At 39.1% G+C, this 23,359-nt stretch overlaps 2 protein-coding genes and 1 long non-coding RNA gene across 6 annotated transcripts in view; 1 reads left to right on the forward strand and 2 right to left on the reverse strand.

The window, feature by feature from the left end:
• LOC127943368 (uncharacterized) overlaps nt 1-7,575 on the reverse strand; it is a 30,723-nt gene extending 23,148 nt beyond the window's left edge. The window contains exons 1-2 of the long non-coding RNA XR_008149635.1: nt 7,478-7,575; nt 2,274-2,389 (exon numbers count right to left, since the gene is read on the reverse strand). This is a non-coding gene — a long non-coding RNA (uncharacterized LOC127943368). The remainder of the gene's footprint in view (nt 1-2,273; nt 2,390-7,477) is intronic.
• A 5,948-nt stretch (nt 7,576-13,523) lies between these two features.
• LOC127943250 (Krueppel-like factor 2) lies at nt 13,524-16,264 on the forward strand. Its single transcript, XM_052539571.1, has 3 exons — nt 13,524-13,931; nt 14,311-15,217; nt 15,346-16,264. Exons 1-3 carry the CDS (start codon nt 13,860-13,862, stop codon nt 15,519-15,521), a joined length of 1,155 nt encoding a protein of 384 aa, XP_052395531.1. The 5' UTR covers nt 13,524-13,859; the 3' UTR covers nt 15,522-16,264.
• A 3,452-nt stretch (nt 16,265-19,716) lies between these two features.
• The window catches only part of LOC127943201 (epidermal growth factor receptor substrate 15-like 1), a 35,446-nt gene continuing 31,803 nt past the window's right edge, over nt 19,717-23,359 (reverse strand). For 3 of the 4 annotated variants that reach the window (XM_052539435.1, XM_052539434.1, XM_052539433.1), the window contains one exon: nt 19,717-22,854. In XM_052539435.1, the coding sequence (XP_052395395.1) occupies nt 22,785-22,854 (70 nt within the window). In that variant the 3' untranslated portion in view covers nt 19,717-22,784. The remainder of the gene's footprint in view (nt 22,855-23,359) is intronic. The other variant, XM_052539437.1, reaches the window with a different exon arrangement.

Below are 23,359 nucleotides of genomic sequence, written 5' to 3' on the forward strand. Positions count from 1 at the left end.
CAGAAGAAGATAAAGTGCTGGAATCTGCATGATGTAACACTGAGGCATGAGGAGAGGGGGCCCAGATGCTTTTGCAAGGCGCCTGATTTTCGTGTTTGCAAGGAAACCATGGAAACAGAGGGGGAAACCCACCCAGCTGTAGGGCCGAGTTAGGCTCCGAGCCCCAGACTCGACAGAGCACCGGTGCTCCAATCACAAGCTTTCCCCCTGCGAGCCAAGACTGGGTTTCATCACCGAAGAGTCCAGGCCTTAATGCACAGCAGATGTGGGGCCAACAGGAGTTGGCAGCTCTTTGACAGCCCTGGATGGAGCAATCCCCCTCCTCCCCCCACTTCTTCATCTTCCCCTTAGGAGAATACTGTGTGCGGGCTAACATTTGAATCCTCTCAGCATTCTTGGGAACTCGTGATGCGCTCTGTTATAAGAAAACATTCAAGAAAGATTCAACATTCAGTGCACGACATGCCGTTTTATCAAACTCCTGGCAAGCGCTTGCGAACACTCCCGCTCAGATGCATTCTTCTGCTATCAGTCGTGTAGTTCCAACGCATGAATATTTATGCATGAATGTGACATGGAGGTACAGATATACAGCACAAGACTCAAGTTGCTAATGCTGCCCCAACCAAATCAGAACTTGCTTATCACCATCATCAAATTTTTGTTCGAGGTCAAAAACCATCCCATCTTCGCATATGGACTGTCTCAAGACAAACGATTCTACCAGGACTGCCAAATCAGTCAGAGTTAGTACCAGCTCGTGGCAGACTCTTATTGAAAAACCTCCAGCTGTTACTCATAACAATCCATGCTTGTGCTTGTGCAAAGGTAATATAGTTGCTAAACACGCATGTGTAACTGAACCATGAGGATATTCCCATAGATTCAGCTTAGTTGAATCAGTAATTATTACACCAAATGCAACTGCATACATAAAGATTCTTAATAGTTTTCCCAAAAGACGTCCCCTGTTTGGAAGCTTGTTTGAATGTAAGTGAATTACATCAAAACTTAGCATTTTCCACTTTTTGAGAATTAGTCTAGCTGAAATCACACTATTTCCGTTACTTAGTGTTGCTATGTCAGTATAAAATGCTAACTATGGCATCTACCATCTACCAGTAACTCATTGTCCAGCCAAGTTGTCTGGCTGCTTAACCGGTAGATGCCATTACTATAGCATTTCATGCTATTTTTATAATTATACCGGCTTGATCATATATTTATTGCAATTTCTTCATTTTTATGCAAATCCGATTACACCATATGGCCTTCATTTTGGTTAATATCAGAAGAGCTTTTTGGAAGTTCATGTAGTTGACAATAATTTTTTTATCTTTTAATACTTTCATTTCCAGTCTGGTGAAATGCTGTCAATGCAAAAACAACTGAAAAGTGAAAATAGAGTTAAATAAAGCACTTTCAATATAAGAGAACGTTTATAGAGAGATATTTTTGTAAGCAAAATGTGAATATTTCATAATATGGTATGCTCTTCCGGTGAATATTTTTATAATTTTTCCATCTGCATAGCAGCCATCAAACTGTGTACTTCCGATGGGTCCCACTCTAACTGAGCGACTGAATGTGAGATGAATGTGCATGTATTTTACCCGCATTTTAGATGTCCTTAAAATGTCAGGATGGTCAAACAAACAGAGAAACACTGAAACTGCCACAGGGTTTACACTCTTCCGAGAAATCAACCTACTCTTAGCACATTATCATATGAACTATGGCATTCAATTCTGTGAGATCACCTCCTACAGATACAAATGCGTGCACTTTGCTGTCATATTTTCAAATGTCTCAGCTCAGGTCTCTGTGGTCAGAGAACACAACATAATTGAGGGTCTACACTGCATGAACTTCTACTGGACAGGAACATCACCGAAAACAGCAGGTGCTGCTGACTGAATGAAGCCACTAATCTGCATTTTGCAATAGTCTTGTTTCATTTCTCTAGCTCTCATATTGACTCATTGAAAAGGCCTGTTTCTTGTGTAATTTCTCAACACTGGTCTCAGACCGGCCCTGAATGTGTGTGTCCAGTGCGTACAAAAACTTGGCCGTTTATGATGTTTATCAATCCTGAGGAAAATGACTGCTGAGGATTGCTATGCTGATGCAACGGAGTGGGACGTAGTAGAAATGTGTGACATGTGGTGAAGCAAAAGGGAAAATGGAGGTTTAGTTTTTAGAGAATTGGGTTTTAGGCAGAGCAGCCTTGAGAAAAGCTTGTTTTTCTGCATGACTGTGGATTGAGATCTCACCACAGAAGAGATTCGGAGCGTCACCGCGCTTCCAGAGAGACACCAACATCTGTCAGGCCCACTTCCTTCCAAAATTATGTCCATCCACGCAGACACGAGCCACCAAAACAAACGCTCTAAAGAAAACAAAAGAGATGGTGTTACATTTCATCCAATAGTGTAAGCAAATGAACACTGATAAACATTCAACATCTCATATTGCTGCTTAGATATCAAAGCTGAAGGAACAAAAGGCATAAAATCACATTAAAACAACAGCTTCATCCAGTGGAAAGAGTTTTTCTTTATGGATGTTACACTTGAGTCTGGATTAAGAGAACAATACCTGGACTACGAATTACTGACCCAAAAGTGAACTGAGTGAAACCAGATTCCCATGCATTCACACTGTACCTGGACCCTTTTTATTTTTTTGATAATATTAATATTAATAATAAGATTTAAAAAAAAAGAAAAAACTTTAAGATAACAAGGTGAATAAAAGGATAGAAAAAAACAACAAAACAAAGCTTTGAGACCACTGAAACAAAGCATGTAAGCACCTTTTGCCATTTAAAATTTAATATAGACTAATAGTGCAGCCGTTACATGAGAATGAGTGTTTTGTTTTTTTAACAAATATGTTCTAGCTAAGTCAGAGGCCTTACTGACAGGAATGGGTGTTTCCGTACGTACGTTAGCACCGCTGTTAGTTACAATCTGGTTGGTTAAAAGGGTGTGAGAGACATTCAGAAGAAGAACGGACTTTAGATTTCTGCAGACGCAAAGTAAAAGGGAAGTGGTTACAGTTCAGAAGGAAAACACACATACACACCTGCTTTCACTTACATTTTGAAGGAAAACAAAGTCTTATCATTGGTTGAATTCTGAAGCATGACAACAGAGTCATCAGATTTTGCCAAATCTCAAGGCAGAACCAATATAAACACACACACACATTCAAAAAAAGCGGAATAAAAACAGGAAACACTCAACGTCTAGTATTAATCGAAATACTAACCGGCCAAAATTGTAACTGTTGTGCACACAATTTAATGAAGACAGATAAAGTGCACTTTGCTTGAAGATGAATTTGCTTGTGTTGTATTCTTTTAAATATATTTCAGTATAGAACACAAAAAAATGGATGGATCAGATAATAAACATTTGGAAAATGAAGGTAGTCCACCTCATTGGACCTTATCAAATCCAAATCAGGATGATTCAGTTTTATGACCACAGTGTTTCTGTGAGATTAGTCGACCACAGTGACCATGGAGGAATTCAATTTGGCTTGAGGTCAACTTATGAATACATGCATAAGTTAGTTCAGCTGAAACGTATTCCAACAAACTCCACTGTAATCTCACTGCACTGACACAACCCACGTTTTCTTGACGCAACACAACCAACATCATTCTTTAAACATCTGTTGTTGCCAAGCAACAAGGTAGCAAAGCTAAAAACACTCTGCTCACAGGGGCAACTTATGATTACATCGTGCAGGCACTTCGATGCTGACATAATTACCAAGCAAATGAAAGACATTAGCTCTGCCCTGATGTAAGAGAAAAACATATGATCGCACACAAACAGTTCCAAACATTTTGAATGTGTTACACCAACTTTAGCATAAGCAGAACCACCTGGTTAGAGTTAAAAGAGCAGATTTGAGCACAAGGTTTAAAAACACCTTGAAAAATAAGTTCCAAAAAGGGTTTTTACAGTGATGATTCACCATAGAATAATCATTCTTGGTTCTTCAAAAAACCTTTTGGTGAAAAGTTCTTAAAGGAATGATTGTTTGTCAGTGTTAACAAACTTTTATTGAGTGGATTTTCACAGCAATTCCATAGAAGAACCAATTGTTGGTTCCCCAAAGAGCCTTTCAAATGAACAGCTCTTAAAAGTGTGTTGTAGACCATTTTAATAATCTGAAGAACATTTCCATTTTAAAAGAGCTTTTTGTCTAATGGGAAGGTTTTACTTGTGTTAAAAGTTCCTCACGGTAGAGTCACTGCCAATCAATAACATTTGTGTGCCAATACAATAGAAGACCCATGTTGGGTTCCTCAAAGAACATTTCAGTGAGGAGTTCTTAATAGAACCATGTTTTCTTTTTTTGAAGAACAATTAAATAATCTAAAGAACATATTTCCACTACAGAGTAATCTTTTGCTAATGGAAAAGTTCCATGAATGTTAAAGGTTCTTCATGGAACTATCAATGGCAATGAAGAAGCTTTATTTTAAGAGTGTATTCAGCAAACACAGGTGACAAATATCAAGCTCGCATTTTCTACCTAACAGTTAAAAGGAAGTGATTACCGCTACTGAAAGTCACCACGTTTCCGAGGGAGTGAAAAAGTGGCACATTTGTATACGGTTCATTAGTGCAATGAGCAATTTCAGGCACATTCTGTTGCAGAACCAGCCTTTCGTGTGATATTATGAGTCATTCTGTCACATATTCAGTTACTTGAACGCTTTTGGATTTTCACAGATTTTTTCTTGGCTTCTGATCGTCTGCAGGGGATACCAAAGAATACACTTTGTGTTCTGTTTGATGTCTCATCATGCAGACGCTTAATTACAGCATAATCACAGATCAGGGGACAGCCGGCTCAGAGCAGGAAGGCACTGTCAAACCCCAGATAAGTGGGACCTGCGTATTCAAAGCCCAAACCTCATGAGAGAGGCCACACTAGCGGTTTGAGACCATTATATCGAGACGTTGATCTGAGCGGTAATAAGTGGCTGCAAGTGCCTTGAGGTCCTTCTGTTGTTGCAGCACCGACCGACCCCCCATCTAGCTGACATGTAATTACTGCTCTAATAAAACAGCCATTGGGTTTAAAGACACATGGCTGCCTGGTGGTTCTACGTGGAACACCCATCTAGACCCTCCGCCGCTTTAGCCTTCACATTAACTTGTAGGTCATTAGTGGTATTGCTGAACAAATGGCTGCATACAGTTGTGACACACCGGCACTGTTAAAAAAAAAAAAAAAAGTGCTTGTGGTTGGAATAGCTTTTGTAGTTGAATTCATATTTTCCTTTTATTATGTTGTAACGGAACTTGAAACGTCAACTTGCAATGGCTTAAAATCTGCTAACATTCCAATAGTTGACTATTTAGAAGTCTAAAAAGATATCTTAAAGGGGTCACATGATGCGATTTCAAATGTTCCTTTCTCTTTAGAGTGTTACAAGCTGTTCGTGACAGATAAGATCCCTAAAGTTGCAAAGAATAAAGTCTCAAACCCAAAGAGATATTCTTTATAAACGTTAACCCCCCTAAAACGGCTCGTTCTAACACGCCCCCACGTGTCTACATCACGATGTGGGAAGACTTGCATAACGCCGCCCAAATGTTCACGCAAAGACAGAAGGCATAACTTTGATTCTCGCTGTTGCCGCCAGAGTCATTTTGTGGAGACGCTGTTTCATTGTGAAAGCGAAAATACTTTCTTTGGCCTTCTAGGACACGACTAGAAATCAGTGGTTAAGTTGTATTTACAACACTGTTCCAGAACAGTTCAAACCAAATATTCAGATGTGTGCAGCACATAGAGGACTGTTTCCTGATCCTGGTACAGAAGACTGCAATGCAGGCTGTTCTGACTCACATCTGTGAAATACGTTTACATATATAAAGGATTTGCCACTGATGAATCAAACGTGAGTTTTAAGCAGTGTAGATTAGCGCTTACATCGTTTTATGTTTACGCGGCGCGATAAAACATCATTATAATCCATAATTATGTCCCCACTGGATGCAACAAACGGATCGATTGTAATGGGTTTAACCCTAATGTACAGTATGTGGAAAATAATGTTTTTTTTTAATTATGTTAATACAGGGGACTGAATAACCAACACATTTTTTTTTTCAATGAAGGCCTATTGCTATAAAAAAAAAAAGAAAAAAGTTAATTCAAAAGCAAATCCACAATGATTTTTAACCGCAGCACTCTGGGTTAATTTCAATGTTGATTCAGCTTGTAGGTTGCACCTGATATCATCTTGATCTACTTAAGATTTATTATTGCAAATATTACAGGCAGCATCATTACACACTATGCAACCCTTGCAGCAAGCCACCTTGCTCATCAGATAAACAGACAGAATTCAAAGAGTACAAACACACATCAGGCCTTTATGCAAACCACAGCGGAAGTGTTTATTGTTCTCCTCTGTGCTATTTATTTTATTGTCTTCACATTCAAAGGACAATCTTGGAGTTTGGCGATCTTAGGAGCGACGTATTTTGCAACAGACCCTTCACGGAGAAACCCAACAACTAACCAGATGAGTTCACTGACACAACAAGAAGTCAAAAAGCATGATCATGTTTCCATTGTCTTACGGAGGTGACAACTATTGGCATTAGCATCTGTGCAGCTTTGGGTGTGGGGTGCATGGTTGCTACGAGAGCTGCCCTGCAGTGAAACTGAGGTGCGGTTTAACAGACCACACATCCTGCATATGCATACGCTGAAAACCCTCGCTCACACACTCAATGCAGCGAGCGCACCAGGCTGAAGTGTGAACCAATAGTACAGGGAGGCCTAGTCTATCTGATCAAGCATTGTGCAAAACCACAAATGGCATACCTGGCTCACACTAAAAATGAAAAACACAGCTTTACAAGAGCTCGATCTGTTTACTACAACATGTCTGCACATTGAGCTAATCAAACGTTCACTTGAACTTCACTTTGGGGCTTATCCAACCGATTCCAAACACACGAGTCAAAAGAACTGAAAAAGTGTTTTTTTAACCACTTTCTGATGTGATGAGGTATGATACACCTCTTTTTCTTTCTTTTTTCATGATTTGGTTTCCTTTTAAAGCATGTGCATGTAGAAAGTTTAAGTTAAAGCTTATACTCTTATGAATAAAAGGGCATCTTGTACAAAGCTTATGATGGATAAAAATGCACAATAACCATTTTGAGTGTGTGGAAATGCCCTGTATGTTTGAAATCAAGAGGGAATTCAGTTGGACCCATCTTTCTCAAAGCCAGAATTGGTCAGCGCTGCAAAAACTTTTGGTCATCAGATTGACGATGTCACTTTCATTTGAATTTTGGCATTCCTCTAGTTCCTTACTATTGTCACACTGTCTTCATGAAAAATACTTAAAAGGAGAAAAACTTACTTGAGAAGCAACACTGCATAACATATTAAGACCTGTTTTGATAGATTGCAGAAATGTATTTACCTTGTTTTGGGAATTTTTACTGAAAAATATTCTGCGTCAACTTTTGGATGTCAGATTGAGTCATTCCTCTGCATCCTTGAAACATGCCATCCCCACACTGCAAAAAAAAAATAAAAAAAAGAATTACAAGAAGTATTGTAATTGCACTCTGCAAGAAATGACTTTTTTTAAAAGATTGCATAGTGAAGTTAATCTGCAATGCGAGACACACTGGACAAAACCTTTACGTTTTTTTTTAATGGAACTTCTTTTAACTTGGGCACTGCATTTTTAGAATACACATTAGTACATGCCCATTAGGCACTGAATCGGCCCAAAAAAGTTGGTCAATGAAGAAAATATTTAAAAGCACAAGCCTGGCATGTTGTCTTTCAAACATAGCATGCCTCAACAATAATCCTGGAAACCCATCAGGAATGGCCTGGGAGAAAAACCACAGAACTTGCCGTTCCCAAGCGCACAATCGTGAACGAAGAGTTTATGTTGCCTGAGAGCCATAATTCACGTTAGGCGAATGTGTGTCACTACATTCTGATGGGAGGGAAAAACATACCACACTGCATTCCTCAATAATAATGTGCCTTCATAGAGTACAGTACACATTGAAAACTAGGCAAGATGACAAACGTGCATAGTGGAACACACTGTACGCAACACCTTAATTAAACTTAATAAATGGTTTGCAAGGTGGCAACGGAACAAAAACAGCCTGGTGTTTGGGTACACAGTGCGCACATATTCAATTTGTATCGCGATATACCTTCATCACGAAAATATTGGTGATTTTTCAGACCTCCTGAAGAACCAATAACCTTGAAAGTCAAATAGCTCAGGACTGTCTGTTAAATTTGTGGTTTGGGCCATCCATTTTAGGTGCATACATGACATTAAAAGCAAAACATAGACAAAAAGAGTTCAAAGTTGGAATAGAAAGGGACCTGTGTGTAAACGCAGGCTGGTGTATTTACGCAGCTGGCAAGATTTAAGGAAACGCGGACACGTTTGTGGTCAGGCTGGCGAATAAAAACTCGCCCGGTTTTAGAGACTCAACTCTCCATTGTAACTCACTCGCTCTCTTTGTCCATAACTCCTACTCCTGCATAAAAAGGAACTGGATTTTGGCAGCCCATAATGGCAATTCCTGTGGCTTTAAGACTTATAACATTGAAACAGCGAGATGTTGAAACTACACGAATGCTGCCAGGTTCAACTGCAAAACATTTCAGCCCAAGCTTATAATTTCCCAATCCACTGTCTCTGGATATCACTCACAACACAATTCTGTAAAGTTCTCATGGTATCACTTCGACCAGGAGGAAAAGAAAAGTTGTTTTGAGATTGATTTACACACGAGTTCAATTTATGTTTTGGTCAAGCTGCAGCTGTGACCAGTCTAAAGTATGAGATTGGATGTAGTCCGTTTTCTCCAAGGGCCACAGAATCAACACCATATGAACCCCTGTAAACATTTCGAGGCCATAAAGTAACAAAAATTACGAACACACTCTCCAGAAGCCACTGATAAGTTCGTCGCAGCCAAAATGGGCTGCTTAAAATGCCGTCTGGACATTATGAGAAAAAAAAAAAAAAAAGGTTTTCCTGATTTATTGTTGTAAATATCCTCACAGCAAACATATTTCACAGCCAATGCCACAAATTGTACTCAAAACGCACGACCTGCATGATGTCAAGTGTTAACAGGCTATAAATTGGCCGCCTCCCAGGAGAATTACCAAACCAATTAAATCCACATGAACTGAGGGAAAAAAGCAGAATTGGAAAAACTCGCCGTCAACTCCTCCATCTTTGAGGGGGCTACAGCAAGATGTTTATGAAACTCGTTGTTGATGCTGACCTGAGAATGTACAGACATGCATTACCGAGTGTCGTCAATAAACGAAGTGATTTTAAAAGTATTTTAGCCTCATTGTACACCAGGGTGGTACTTGTGAAAGACAATATGAATTTGTTCGCAACCCATTTTATTTCCATATCTTTGTGTATTTACAAAAAGTATGGCGGGACTCAACTTTAACCATCAGAATGTGATTGGATGGTGAAAAGTGGGCATTACATAATAGAACGGAGTCAGATACAAAAACATTATTATAAATTTGGTTATGGAAACATACAATACAGCTACATCGATGGCAAGATGTTTAAAGATGTAAAATCTTCTCCTTTATAGTATAAACATACTTGTATAGTGGTTAGAGAGTATGATTCCTAACCATAGGGTTGTGGGTTCAAGTCCCGGGCCGGCAATACCTTTAACCTGCTCCGTGTGTGTGTGTGTGTGTTCACGGTGTGTGTGAGCACTTTGGATGGGTTAAATGCAGACCACGAATTCTGAGTATGGGTCACCATACTTGGCTGAATGTCACGTTACTTTACTTTTGTTTATTATATTTTTTATTTTACTACATATACTATGTCTGTGCTACAACAAAAATAATTAAATGGGTCAATTTAGATTTTTTTTCCCAAGGTTTTTTTATAAATATGTGTGAACGGCGTTTGAGGTTGAATATATGTGTGTGTGTAATACATACACCCACACATATATAAAATAAATGACATTATAGTCTTATAGTATAGCATTATAGAAAATGACGGTATAGTAGGGGTATTTACTTATAGGCTTTTGGCGGTACATGACACAGAAACATTTGGAAACACTGTTTAAGGACAAATAAACACTGTTAGAGGAAGCATTAAACACAAATGTTTTCAATTTGAGTTCATTACTTATCTTAAAGGCTCAAAAAAAAACATGAGCTTCATGTCAAACTCCCTTTCAGACAATCACTTGCTCCACTGAAATCTAATCACACAAAAATGTGCCATGATTTGAACTCTTTTTCCTTTTGAGTCAGTGCCTGGTCATCACAGTGCTATCCTTCCCTGATTGGCTCTGAACGGCCAGCGTGCAGGCAGGAAGCCGAGCCAGGCTTGCTTCCTGAGCGTCCGAGAGAGGAAGCCCTGTGATAGGCGAGAGGGAGTGGGGTTAAAAATAGTCACGTATATAAAGGCCTGCTCAGAATCCCATTCCGTCTCAAACTCTCACTCGCGCACTTTCTGGCAGGACTCTCGGTTTCCTTCTCTCTCGAAGGCAGGGCCCAGGGCAGCCGCAACACCGTCCTGCTGTGAAGAAAGAGCAGGTGTTTCCCAGGGTTTGACTCAAGCAGAAAAATATGCATTACACTGGATAACCAAAGCAAGAAAAAATAACGTTTTTCCAAATAAATGCTCGATGCCAAGCGGGTTACTTGAGCTCAGTTCACACGCAAAGCATAATACCTTTTCCAAAACGACAAAAGGAAAGTGAATGGACTTGTTCAACTCTTACAAGGCCAAGAACTTGTTGCACCATGAAGTTACTCCAGGGCACAGCTTTCATTATCCATTGGCAACCGCATGACACATTCATAAACTGTTAATCAGCAAAGATACCAACACAGAGAGGTGGAATACAACACAAAACACAGATAAGAAGTGGAAATCAAGAGGTTCTTTTCAGAACTCCTCACTGCTTACTGACCGTCTTCATGAAGAACCTTTATCATGCACTGAACCTTTCGATTTCAGAGGTTCTTTAAAGTTGATTAAAAAGAATTCTTCCCTTTCTTAAATTGCTCTTTAAAATGGTTCTTTTTAGAACTGCTGACTGAAATGTTCTTTTAGGAAAACCAAATGGTTTTTCTATGGTGTCGCTGCAAAACCCTCCAAAATCAAGAGGTATTAAATTTTTTTTTGTGTGTCTGAACAGTTAGAGAACCATAAATAAATTCTATAAACTCCTAAAAATAAGGTTCTTTATTGGCATCAATGCCTCCAAGAGGAACATTTGACATCCATAGAACCTTTCCAAAGCGCAAAAGGTTTTTTATAGTAGACAAAGGTTCTTCAGATTATTATAATGTTCTTCGCACTAAGAATAAATGATTCATTTAAGAGCTGTTAACTGAAAGCTTCTTGGTAGAAACCAAAATGGTTCTTCTATAGGGTGGCCACATGCACCGTTCATACGGGACACGTCCCGGCCAGGATTTTAATATTCCTTAAAATATCCAGGTTGTGTGACATTCATGAGGTTTGGAGAGCAGAGCAGACAGCTCCCAATGCTTTCGATTCGCTCTCGCGAACCTACTTTGGTGTCTTTTTTTTTTCCGGTGTGCAGCAACGATTCAAGACAAACGACCGAACAAACACGTGCTTTGCATCGCTTTGATCGTTCCCTGTAGTTCTCACCTTCTCACGCACAGCACCACAATTGGTCAATTATGAACAATACCTCCATGTTATTGGTCAAACTGCTTTAGATGTTTTAGGCAATATTAAAATCCTTGCCGGGACGTGTCCCATATGACCCTATTCTTCTATAGCATCACTGCAAACCCCCATTTTTATTTTTAAGAGTGTATTTAGTCATGCAGCGGAACAGCACAGAATATAGGCTTGTATACCTGTAAAGGTGGAATGTGAGGGTGTGTCGGAAACCTCCAAAAAGCAAGATCAGAACACAATTAGAGACCGACATATTAATGTATTATCCATGGAGCCCTCAGGGGAGAACTAGATGTACAGTACACCTACACCCTTTTCTATCATTCTTAGGACCTCGTCAACATTCTCTGTGACCAAATAGCATACTGTACACCTAAATTGAACTAATGAATCATATAATTTGGTTCCTGGAAATCTGCAAAGGAATGGATCAAAGAGTAAACATAGTCACAACACGTGTTGGTTTGTTCAAGGAATGGCATTCCTCTCTGAACATTTTGAACGTACCTGACTGACACCTCATCTGACCTCTCACGCAGTACATTCTTACCATTTGCGTGCTATTTTTGATATTCAAAAATAGAGAAGTGATGTCATTTCACACAAACTGACATTTTATGTTTTCCTTTGCACTGGATTGTGGGTAACCGGACCTTGCAATTCGCTGCAAGCTAAAAATAGCTATTCGCAGACTAATACAGGTAATTTCCCCACAATTTTTTGTTGTTTTTTTTTGGGGGGGGGGGGGGCAGCCTCCTTAGCTCTATTTGCAAATGAAAGGGGTTTTAAGAGCTTAATGGCATGTGTTTTGTTAAGCGCTTGATAGTACAGATACATTTGGAGCCTGCAGGGGTGTTAAATAGCACCAGGAGTTGTGTTTTTGTTAATGTTTCGGTCTGATGACATGCAAATCTGATAAAGTTGTGGCTTTGGCTGCAGGTGCAACATAACATCTTAATCGCTTACGTCACAACTTAAAAAAATCTAAATAAAAATTACAGTATTATATACAGTGCAAATCCAGTATCAAAGTTAACTTTGGCTGTTTATAACTGGTCCTCTCTCACATTTGCTAACAAAATGCAGTGTAAAGGGTCTAAATGCTGATGTTTTCTGACACAAAGCTGTGAATTAAAAGGCAGGCTTCATGTTATCACTGTGCATGCCTAGTGTAAAAACAGCCACGTGACCAGAGCGGTTTAATTCCAGTTTGCCCTTCTGAAAAGACATTTGTGTCAAATATCCATAAACCATCCACCATATTTGGTACGTGTAATATTTAAAGGTTCTATTATTCATATTTATTTGCTTCTTATAAATCAATACCACATGTAAACGTGTCAATGGTCACATTTGTAAGCAGCTGAAAACAAAGCTCCCCATTTTGAATAAGTTAATGATTGATTTCCAATCAATGCTCACTTATCTGGGAAAGACATTGGCATTAAATTGGTCAATTTAAGTATTTAGTCTACCAAATGCATGAATTATGTTATCTGCTCTTTAGCCAGCACATTTTACACTATTAAAATGCAATAATCCCCTTTTTTATACGCGTCTCAACGGCGCGCGCAATTGGCATCTACAATTTTTTTTTTAATCAACGTGTTAATGGTGTGTATTTTTCCCCCACTCTGCTTTTCTTTTCTTTTTTGTCCTCAAAAGCAGGAGAGAGAGAGAGAGAGAGAGAGAGAGAGAGAGAGAAAGAGAGGAGGGATCTCTCGCATCGTGTTGTACTCGTTTAACTCGTTTTTACCGAGGGGGCGTGGAGGACTCCGGTGATTTAAAGAAGAGCCCGTGCGCTCTCGCCATCCAAGACGAAAGGCGCACATGCCGGAGAGCAGCAGCTATATACTGGGGCTAAAATTAGGGACGGGTAGTGCGTATTTCCTCCGCTTCTTACAATTGGTCCAGCTTCTACCGCCGTGATATTTATACGATAAGGTTTTCCACAGCACTCATACTTGCTGCATGAGTGTGAAACACAGAGTGTAAAAGCAGAAACGAGTTGTAGTGCACTACAACAGAAGTTTCTTGGAGGGATTGCAACTGGTCCCTGATCTTGAAGGTTTTTATTTTACTGGGATAACTGGAAATGGCTTTGAGTGGAACAATTTTACCGTCTATTTCCACATTTTCGACACAGAAGGAAAAATGCTGGGAAAACGTGAGTATTTAGTTTTTACTTCACAGTATTAGTGTGCTTATGTAGTTCTTTACTTTTACAAGTATATGTAACGTTTGAATTACACGTGTATATATGTGTATATATATATATATATATATATATATATATATATATGCGCTAAATGTAAATAGATCGAGTTCTCCCGAAGACGTAACCATAACTCATTATCGCTCACAGTAAATCGAGAAAATATAATTATTGTCATGAGTTATGTTTAATTTAGATTTACACAAAGCATGCCTTTGAGATGGTTAACAGGTTACTGGGGTTACTTGGGTCCCAGAGATGAACTTCAACCGCGTTGAAAATGTATGAAACAATAAAAGTAAGTCTAATCAATCTATCGGTTTCATTGCAGAGGTGGAAGGATGAACTGGACAGGTCCATGCATCTCAGCTGCACAACTGACTTATCAAACATGGACTACCTCAGAGCAACAGATGACGAGGATCTCGATAAATATCTGGATCTGGAGTTTATTCTGGCCAACACTGTGGGTTCTGAGAATCTCGGGCTCGGTATGGGAGGCGACTACAGAATGCAAGAATCCAGAAACATGTACAGTCCAGGAGTGGCCCCCACCACGTACCCAGTGCCTGAGATCAACCCGTCACCTCCACCGTATACCACCAGCCTCATGGCAGAGCTTCTGCAGTCTGATGTAGATACCTACTGCCAACCGTCTCTGCCCAACAACATCCAGGGAAGATTCCTGGTCAGGTCTGCCTTCCACAATCAGGACATTTCAGAGTGTATCAAAGTGGAGCCCTGCATGGACAGTTATGAACCTGTAAGAGGAATGGTTCCCAAAATCAAACAGGAGGGCAACGGTGCATGCATGAGGTCATACGAGCAGCCAAGACTGGCCAACTCGCCGCAAGGAGCAGGCAGCATGACTCCACCGCAGAGCCCCGCGGAGCTCCTCAACACAGACTGTCAGTCACAGATGTGCCATGCCATGACGTTCACACAGGGTTACCAAGGCAACACAGGGTTTCCCCATGCTGCACCTCCACAGATGCAGCTGCCATACCCAAATACACATCACTTCAGCGTGTGCGATGACACACTCGGGATGCCCAGCACCAACCCAAGAGTACTTCTCACACCACCCTCATCTCCTCTGGAGATGGACACCAAACCAAAGAGGGGGCGTCGCACTTGGCCGAGGAAACGGACGGCGACTCACACTTGCACTTTTTCTGGATGCGGCAAAACCTACACCAAAAGTTCTCACTTGAAGGCGCACCACAGAACGCATACAGGTAAATAAAACATCTATGCAACTGCAGCAACATCTGCTTTTTTGCAATTTAAATGTGTTGACATCACAACAAGATGGCTGAAAATTGATATATGTTTACATATCTTGTCTTTTCTTGTCTTTGTGTAGGCGAGAAGCCTTACCATTGCAGTTGGGAAGGTTGCGGGTGGAAGTTTGCCCGTTCTGATGAACTGACCCGTCACTTCCGCAAGCACACCGGACACCGACCCTTCCAGTGCCACCTGTGCGAGCGAGCCTTCTCCCGGTCCGACCATCTCGCCCTCCACATGAAACGCCATATGTAGGAACGGACTATAAATATTAGGACTAAACGCACTGAACAATGAACATCACAGATGTTCAAAGCAAGCATTTTGTCTGTACCCATTATTTAAAGTATGACAGTCAACATGATAAAGAGGAAACATGAACTGACTTGACTTTTGCGTTGTAGCTGGTTCTACACTTCAACTCTTTACAGATTTTTTTTAAAGAAACAAAATATATTTTCCAAAAAGCTTTACAAGTGCCAAAAAGTACCAAAAAACTCATGCTAGGCAGGACCTAAACCTCAAGACGGAACTGGAATCAGACAGTAAAATGTGTTTAAGTTAACATGATGTGCTACGGACATCGCAACAGTGCCTTTTAATACATGTATGCATCACATGAGTGCCATAAATACCCTTGGCATTTTTTTAAAATGTATGCTATTGTTTCAAGAAACTAAATAAGCTTTATAAGACAATGTTTTTCTCTTTCAAAACTGCCTTAAAAATGAACAAAAGGGCGTTAACTGAATGTTTGAAGTAATTTGTGCATTTATCAACATAAACATTTTAAAATCAGGGTCTTAAGGTTTTGTTTTGTTTCTTTTTCCCTAACGTATTTGTATGTTGTTAACGTGAATTGCAGACTGTCCCATGTTCGGATGACATGATAAGGGCTATGTGAGTTGTTCTGGACCAAACATTTTATGTACTGTACATAATTTATACTCTGTAAATATTGTACTTAATGTACATATTAAACTTAATTGAGATATAAACATCTGTGTCTGTCCATTTGTTGACTATGTTAGCATAGCAATCACTCTTTTTTCGAATCCTTCAAACAAAACGTTGGTGGAACGCGATGGGGCCTAGAGGAAGAATACAATCTTTCCTAGCTACGATATTGCATGCTAGGGAGCTGTGGCTAGACCTATAAATATAAACATTACATTTACATAATTGCTGAGACTGAATATAGCCGTGTCTAGGCAGAGGGCTACACCAAAGTTGAAGAGAGAGTGGCTTTGGAAAAACAACGGAAGACGTGGGATATCGAAGGGGGCGATGGTTCTGTTTTGAATTTCTTTTTACAGTTGGGGCGAGAACTCAAACTTTATAGGAGTTGTAAAGTCAGCGCATAAACAGACATATCAACAGCACAAGGGTATTTGGCTCCAAAGTCTTTATGCAAATGCTAGTTTTGCATGAAATGTTCCTGATTTAACTTAGAAACGCAGGAAAACAAAAACACTTGTACATTTGAACCCATCCATCTCCTAACAAGGTGCATCCAGTCAGCGTATTCAGATCACGCAGCATCAATCTCATCCAATAATGGGTCTAATGGTGTGGGACTAGTCCGGAAAACAAAGCTCATCTTAGTATTGTATGATAATACTCTTTCTCATGTGTTTTTCTGGGCCCTGTGCAGTTGTATGGAAATATTATACTATTCAGTTGTTTGAGAGGTATTCATCGCGTGGTCTATTTTGAGGAAATGAGGAACTAAAACTGTGTCAATGGATGGCTTACTTTGTGAAGTAAGAAAAACATTTTCATATCACTTTCAGGTTGGTCTCAGATCACTTTTCAGAGTTGCTGTATAGTTGATAAATCAGCCAAGTGAATATGTGCCGTTTCAACTTACAACAATTCCCTAATTCTCCAATGAACCTGGTGTGTCCGCTGCAAAAGTTACATCCCTTGAGATGCGAGGGACTTGACACTATTCACCTAGGAAATGGTTTTAACTTACATAAGACACTGAAAATGACACCAGTGATGCATTTAGGATTATGTTAATTGGCCGGCTTCAAGCCAGAATGCTCCTCAGATTTCACACGGAAAGATAAAATCAAGACTCTTTTACGTTCTTGGAACGATGCTATGATATTATTATTGTCTTGAGGGTATTCCTCACACTCCCGAATTTTCTTCAAAACAAGTGTCTATGTACCCACTAATGAGAAATGTCAATTGAAGTCCTTCCTGTTCTGGGATCAACTGTTCTTGCTGCACCTGAAGTGCACACTTTTTTTTTTTAAATCACGCTTTATTCGATCTTCATGAACTACAAGGCAGTTTGAGACTGTAATGGGAAAATAACTTTGATGTTTGTAACACCCTGGATCTTTTTGTCCATCCATGCAGCTGCTTAAATAGAAATTCAAGTGGACTTAAGTTTGCAAGTGTTTGGAAGAGATACCTTTGGGAAGTTTGGAAATGTCATGGGAAGAGTTTGCCACCTGCTGGACTTGCACAGGAATATTCTCAGCAGAAGATACTTTGACTTTCCTATTGTCCAACTTGTCCAAACTATTTGAAACGATGCTTCCCATGGAGAAAAACATCAGGACATGATGTTTATTATCATTTGCGCCAACTTGGGAAAAACCATCAAAATCCAGGCAAACCCCTGCATTGGGAGGCGATAACATCACATGTCAGTTCCTCCAAATCACCTCTGCACCAACAAAACAAAGACTGAAAATCGAGAATCCCAATGGCTGATGGAAAACCACATTTGTGTGACAACATAATGGAAAGTGGCCATCTGGCTTACATTTCCCAGCATTCCTCTGCTGACGGTCCTGGTGGAGCTTAGAAGAGTGTCCGTCAGTGTACCACAACATCCCCAGAGCAGCATTACTCGGTGGAGAGCCCTTGTTTCTCGGCCCAGGCCCAGCTGATTAAATACACAAAATCCAGCTCGGGTCGCTCACGTCTGGAGCTCTTCACGAGCAGATTGAGGCCTGATTAGTCAACACGCTGATTTAAATCAATACCCGTTCCGAGCAACTCTCGCGGCAGGAGCGGGCCAACATTTCCCAGCCAGCTGTCAATATGCTTAAGTCCGTGAAAGGGTCCCCTCGAATCCAATCAACCAAGTGAGCACACACGGAGGATCTTGTTACCAGCATGACGCTAATGACCCCATCCAGACCTTCAACATGTACATGTGTGTCACATTTAACATACTCACCTTGCTGTGGTAAAACACAATAGATCATTACCGGAACACCTGGATCGTCTCACTTGACATGCAGCCCGTATTCCCAGGAGCTCCTTGAGTATGTAAGGAAGGTGTCAAGACATTTGCCAGGGTTAAAGAAGTTTTTCATACACTGGTTAGTAGTAACGTCAAGCGTTCACAAAAGAAAAACACTGTTTAAGAAAAGGAGGAAAATAACTATTGAAGCATGTGGAATAAACATCGGGAGTCCAATCTGAAAGGCTCTTTGGCCCATTTCCACAATTTTGATTCCCAAAGTTTACTAGGCTAGCACAGAAACGAAGTAAATACCAATCTCGGAATTTCCTGTTACGGTTAACATTCTTCTCTTGTGTTTCAGGATACAGTTTTCACAAAGTTCCACTGAGCCACAATGAAGCCCTCAAGAAACTAGAAGTTATACAAGTATGACTCATTCCCTTTGCATTCAGATTGGATTTCCGATTTTAGTAGCTACAATAAAGCAATTTAATATGCAGTATTATACAAGAACTTAGCCTACTTTTGCACCAAACAAAAGGCAATTGAACACCAAAATACAGCAATCCAAACAAGCTTTTGGACATTTGAGCCAAACTTCATTTGTATGAATTGATACTGACATTAGTTGATGTGTTAAGTCCTTTTCCCTCAAGTACACACAGAACTAGTTCATCAGATTAAACTATCCACCTTTTTCCTGACGTAAAAATGGACGTCAGGAAATTAGTAAATTCTATGGGTAAAGCTTCCGGACTCATTTGCGTCCAGCTATTTTTAGTTTGTTTTGCTGCTTGATATTGACAATTGATGTCTCCTATCATATTATTTTAATCTGTTATCTTAATTAAGAACACACTATAGACTTGTTTTACTAGTTAAATTAAGTTAAGTATATAAAATTACTTTGGAGACTAACAGATATAGCCAAAAAAATTAATATACTAAAAACATCTAGCTCACAGCTTATAATTCACCAAATCAAACACATTTAAACCAAACAAAACTAAACAAAAACCAAGAAAACTAAACAAAAAACAGATGAAACTTAGTTCAGAAAACAAATTTGTAAATTTAAAAAAAATAAAGTCATTTTGTTTGATCTAATGCAGTGACATTTACATATTTCTAAGTGTCCAAATGCATTTTGGGGAGGCTGTTTTAGATATTACATCACTTTAAAGTTTCTTTTTTTCGACAAACACATATGAATTGAACAGAAGAGTGACATATATGTGCATCTGAAACATTGTTTATTCTGTGAAATCAGGGGACAACATACGGAGCATGAACATTTCCAAAGGAATCTAAGCATCACTAATCACTATCAATGCAGTCTGAAATTCTTAAAATATTTTGAGTTACACGTGTGCATTTACTCACTTTCATAGGACAAATATAACACATAATTTACATGGTTTATGTATACTCTTATACATTTCTATATCGGGTTAATAGCTGTCTTATCTACACAGGTGAGGGTTAAAGGCAGGCCAAAAAGGAATGCATTCTGCTGGAGTTTAATGGGACATATACCCAAAATGATGACGGTGACAAAAAAAAAAGAATCAGTTTAATTAATAAAAAGACAAAATGCAGACAATAAAACTATACGAAAATCTGAAATGAATTTACAGGTATTACAACGAATAAAATATACAAACTATTGCACAATGGAGGTAAGGAGGACAAATACAGCATAACAGGAGTGCAAACAAAATGTTTGCAAAGTTTATTCAGTTTGATTGGTTTTGTTATTTTTTTTGTAACAGTAAAAGGCAGAAAAGCCAAGACCAAAGACCAACACCCAGCCTACATTACGGCATAAAACCCTTGATAGGCCAGGAAATCAAGTTATCTGTATCTGGGACACAACAGATTTCAATTCCAATCCTTAAAGACGATCAGTTTTGTTAAAAAGCTCAACTGACTGAAGATTAGTGTAGTACTGGAATGACATAAATCGCTTCAAAAACAACTGCATTAGTTTCACTGTGAGCTATGCTCCATCTAATACGTTTAACATATTTTAAATTAGACAAAATAACACTGTTTAACGTGACACTAACATGACCAAGGAGTGTCAAGCAGCTATTTGCGGTCAAAACAACACAAGCTGATTGGAAGTACAGAAAAAAAGAGGAACTAAAAAAAAAAAAAGAGTGACAGAAAGATGACGTAGCTGAAATTTAGCAGTGGACTGGGATATGTCACAATTGTTCATCTTAACATTACACAACATTTGTGTCCACAATGTAGGACATGAGCATCAATCATTACACAGGAAAATGTACCTGTAATGACCGACCACAACAGCTGTTCCAATGATTCGAGGTTGGATGAACAGATCGTGGTTAAAGCGTTAATAGTACCAGATAAAGAATCTACTGTTAAAAAGAAAACAGCAGATGGAACATAACAACAACAACAACAAAAACTTGTGTATTGTTATGTAGTATGATAATTAAATCATACAAAAACACAGGTTTGAAATGTGCCAGGAAGTACCATCGCCAAAACGCTCACGGACTAAAAAATAGGGCTAACCAAACAATAAATGACAACAGCAATTAAACTACCTTTTTTAAAAGAATCTACCTAAATTCAAAAAGTTCTACTTTGCCAGATTAATAAATTTAGGCTAAACTAAGTGTGCCTTCAGCTACCGACAGGTAATCCTGACTGTTTAAAATTTTAACACATTAAATCTGCAGATGTCTGCAATTAAAAAAACATGAAATTGCGAAAAAAAAAAAAAAGAAGTGTTTTTTTATCTGTTCTATTTACGGGTTCAAACGATAGCCATTTTACTAACTAGCACAACTGCAGGATTGTGCTTTCAAGCCCACAGATTATGCAGACAAAATTAGTAACAAATTAAAGACGATGGAAATCTAAATAGCGAAACAAATGAAACATTTACTAATTCCCTCATGGAGGCGCTTATGCAACCAAATTTTATATCACGGCAGAACTCAACAATGAGGATGGCTCAAAAGATGGCCAGTGTGAAATCGTTTGGGCCCACTGAAAATCTCAAGATCTGTACAAGACCATTGCACAACATTTATTGAACTTGTCTAACAGAGAATGATTGACAGAATGATCAAAAGATTGAATGAACAAACAAACAAAAGGAATGATAGACAGACTGATAGAACGATAGAAAAACGAAAGACAGAACGAACAAATACAAACAATAAAAAAACAGAATGAACAAAAATAAACTATAGAACGAAAGAATTGAATGAACGTTCGAACAATAGATAAACAAGATAATGCATGATAGATAGAACTAATGAACAAATGATAGATGGAATAGAATGATATAAAGATAAAAGCACAAACTAACAGTATAGACTAAAAAAAATGATAAATAGATAGAACGATCAATATAATGACAGAAAATGTTTTGAAAAATATTTCTAGCAAATACTTAAAAGAATTCCTAACTGTTGAGTCCTACAGTGGTATCAAATTGCTACGCCATTTACTATGAAAAAAAAAAAAATCAGTGCAGTTTTGCTGAACCTTCTTCTCTACAAAGTAGTAAAAAATAAAATAAAATAAAAAAAATCAAATCTCTATCAAACAATACTTCCAGAATCACACTGTCGTTCGTTCAGCTTTACGTCATGTCAAAAGATCCTTACAGACATTTAGTCTGCAGGCGCTGCAGTAATTCCAGTGTGTACCATACTGACTACAACCAGAGCCAGTAAAAGTTATTATTTAGCAGATGCTCTTTATCCAAATCGACTTACAGTACGCTTACAGCAATTTAATTCAGGAAGAAACCTGGAATTAAGTGCCTTGCTCAAGGGCTCGAAAGGAGGGAGTATAGCGTCGGTAATTCAAGTTTCTGGTTCGACCCTACCTGGGATCCAAACACAACTTTCTTAGAGGTTTCTCATTCCTTTTTCCAACCCACTGGAGATAATGATCCGCAGATTACTGCACCAATAACGGTCTTCAAATGTCCATGGCTCTGCTGATGCACATTTAATCACACAAATACACTTTAAATAAACTATATACTCCATCTGAGAGGTTAATGCAGTGCATGTCGAGTGAATTAGCTGATTTACAAACCATAGGCCGCACTCCTGTACAAAAACACAAAAGGACAGAGGTTTAATGGTCTTGCATGTGTTTAATCTTGGTCCATCACGCACGCACACAATCGTTGCTGTAGTGTACAGAAGGGTGGATGTGAGGGGAAGGCAGTTAGGCATTGGACATCTCTGCCTTGCTGAGAGCGATGGCAAGCTCCAGGTCTTCCTGCTCTTGCTGACGGAGTCTCTTTAGCCGTTCCCGTTCCGCTCTCTCGCTTTCCCTCTTCGCCCACTCCATCTGCTGGGCTTCATTCCCAAACTGGGCCGGAAAAACAGGAACACGCCACGTTAAGAACCATTGGTCCCAAACTGGGGATTGCACAATGGTGTGAATCACTGTGGTCAAGCTGTGGTCTGAACTTTTCGGAACAGTGCTCCGCTTTAAATATCAAGTTTACATGTACTAAATGAATAGACAGACACTTATTTGCATATATACAAAGAGCTACACAAATAATAAATACTTAAATGCCAATTTTTACCAAAAATACTTCAGGAGTTATATTGGAAGTCATCAAAAAATATTTCTGTGCCACTTGCGGCACTGGATTTTTTAGTTACCTCTGTTGCTTGAAAGAAACATGATAATATATCATAGAGAAATTTGAAAGTAGTTTTCAAAAAACTAGCTATTTTTGACTGAGAACGCCAAATTAAACAGCACAAGGGTTTAAAGTGTGTAGATTGATCTTGCACGTGTACAAATGCAAAATTTGCAAAAGCATGCATGAACATTTTCTTTGCCAAATTATTCAGTGACCTTC

Source organism: Carassius gibelio, chromosome A22 (genome assembly GCF_023724105.1).
Source record: "Carassius gibelio isolate Cgi1373 ecotype wild population from Czech Republic chromosome A22, carGib1.2-hapl.c, whole genome shotgun sequence".
Lineage (NCBI taxonomy): Eukaryota > Metazoa > Chordata > Actinopteri > Cypriniformes > Cyprinidae > Carassius > Carassius gibelio.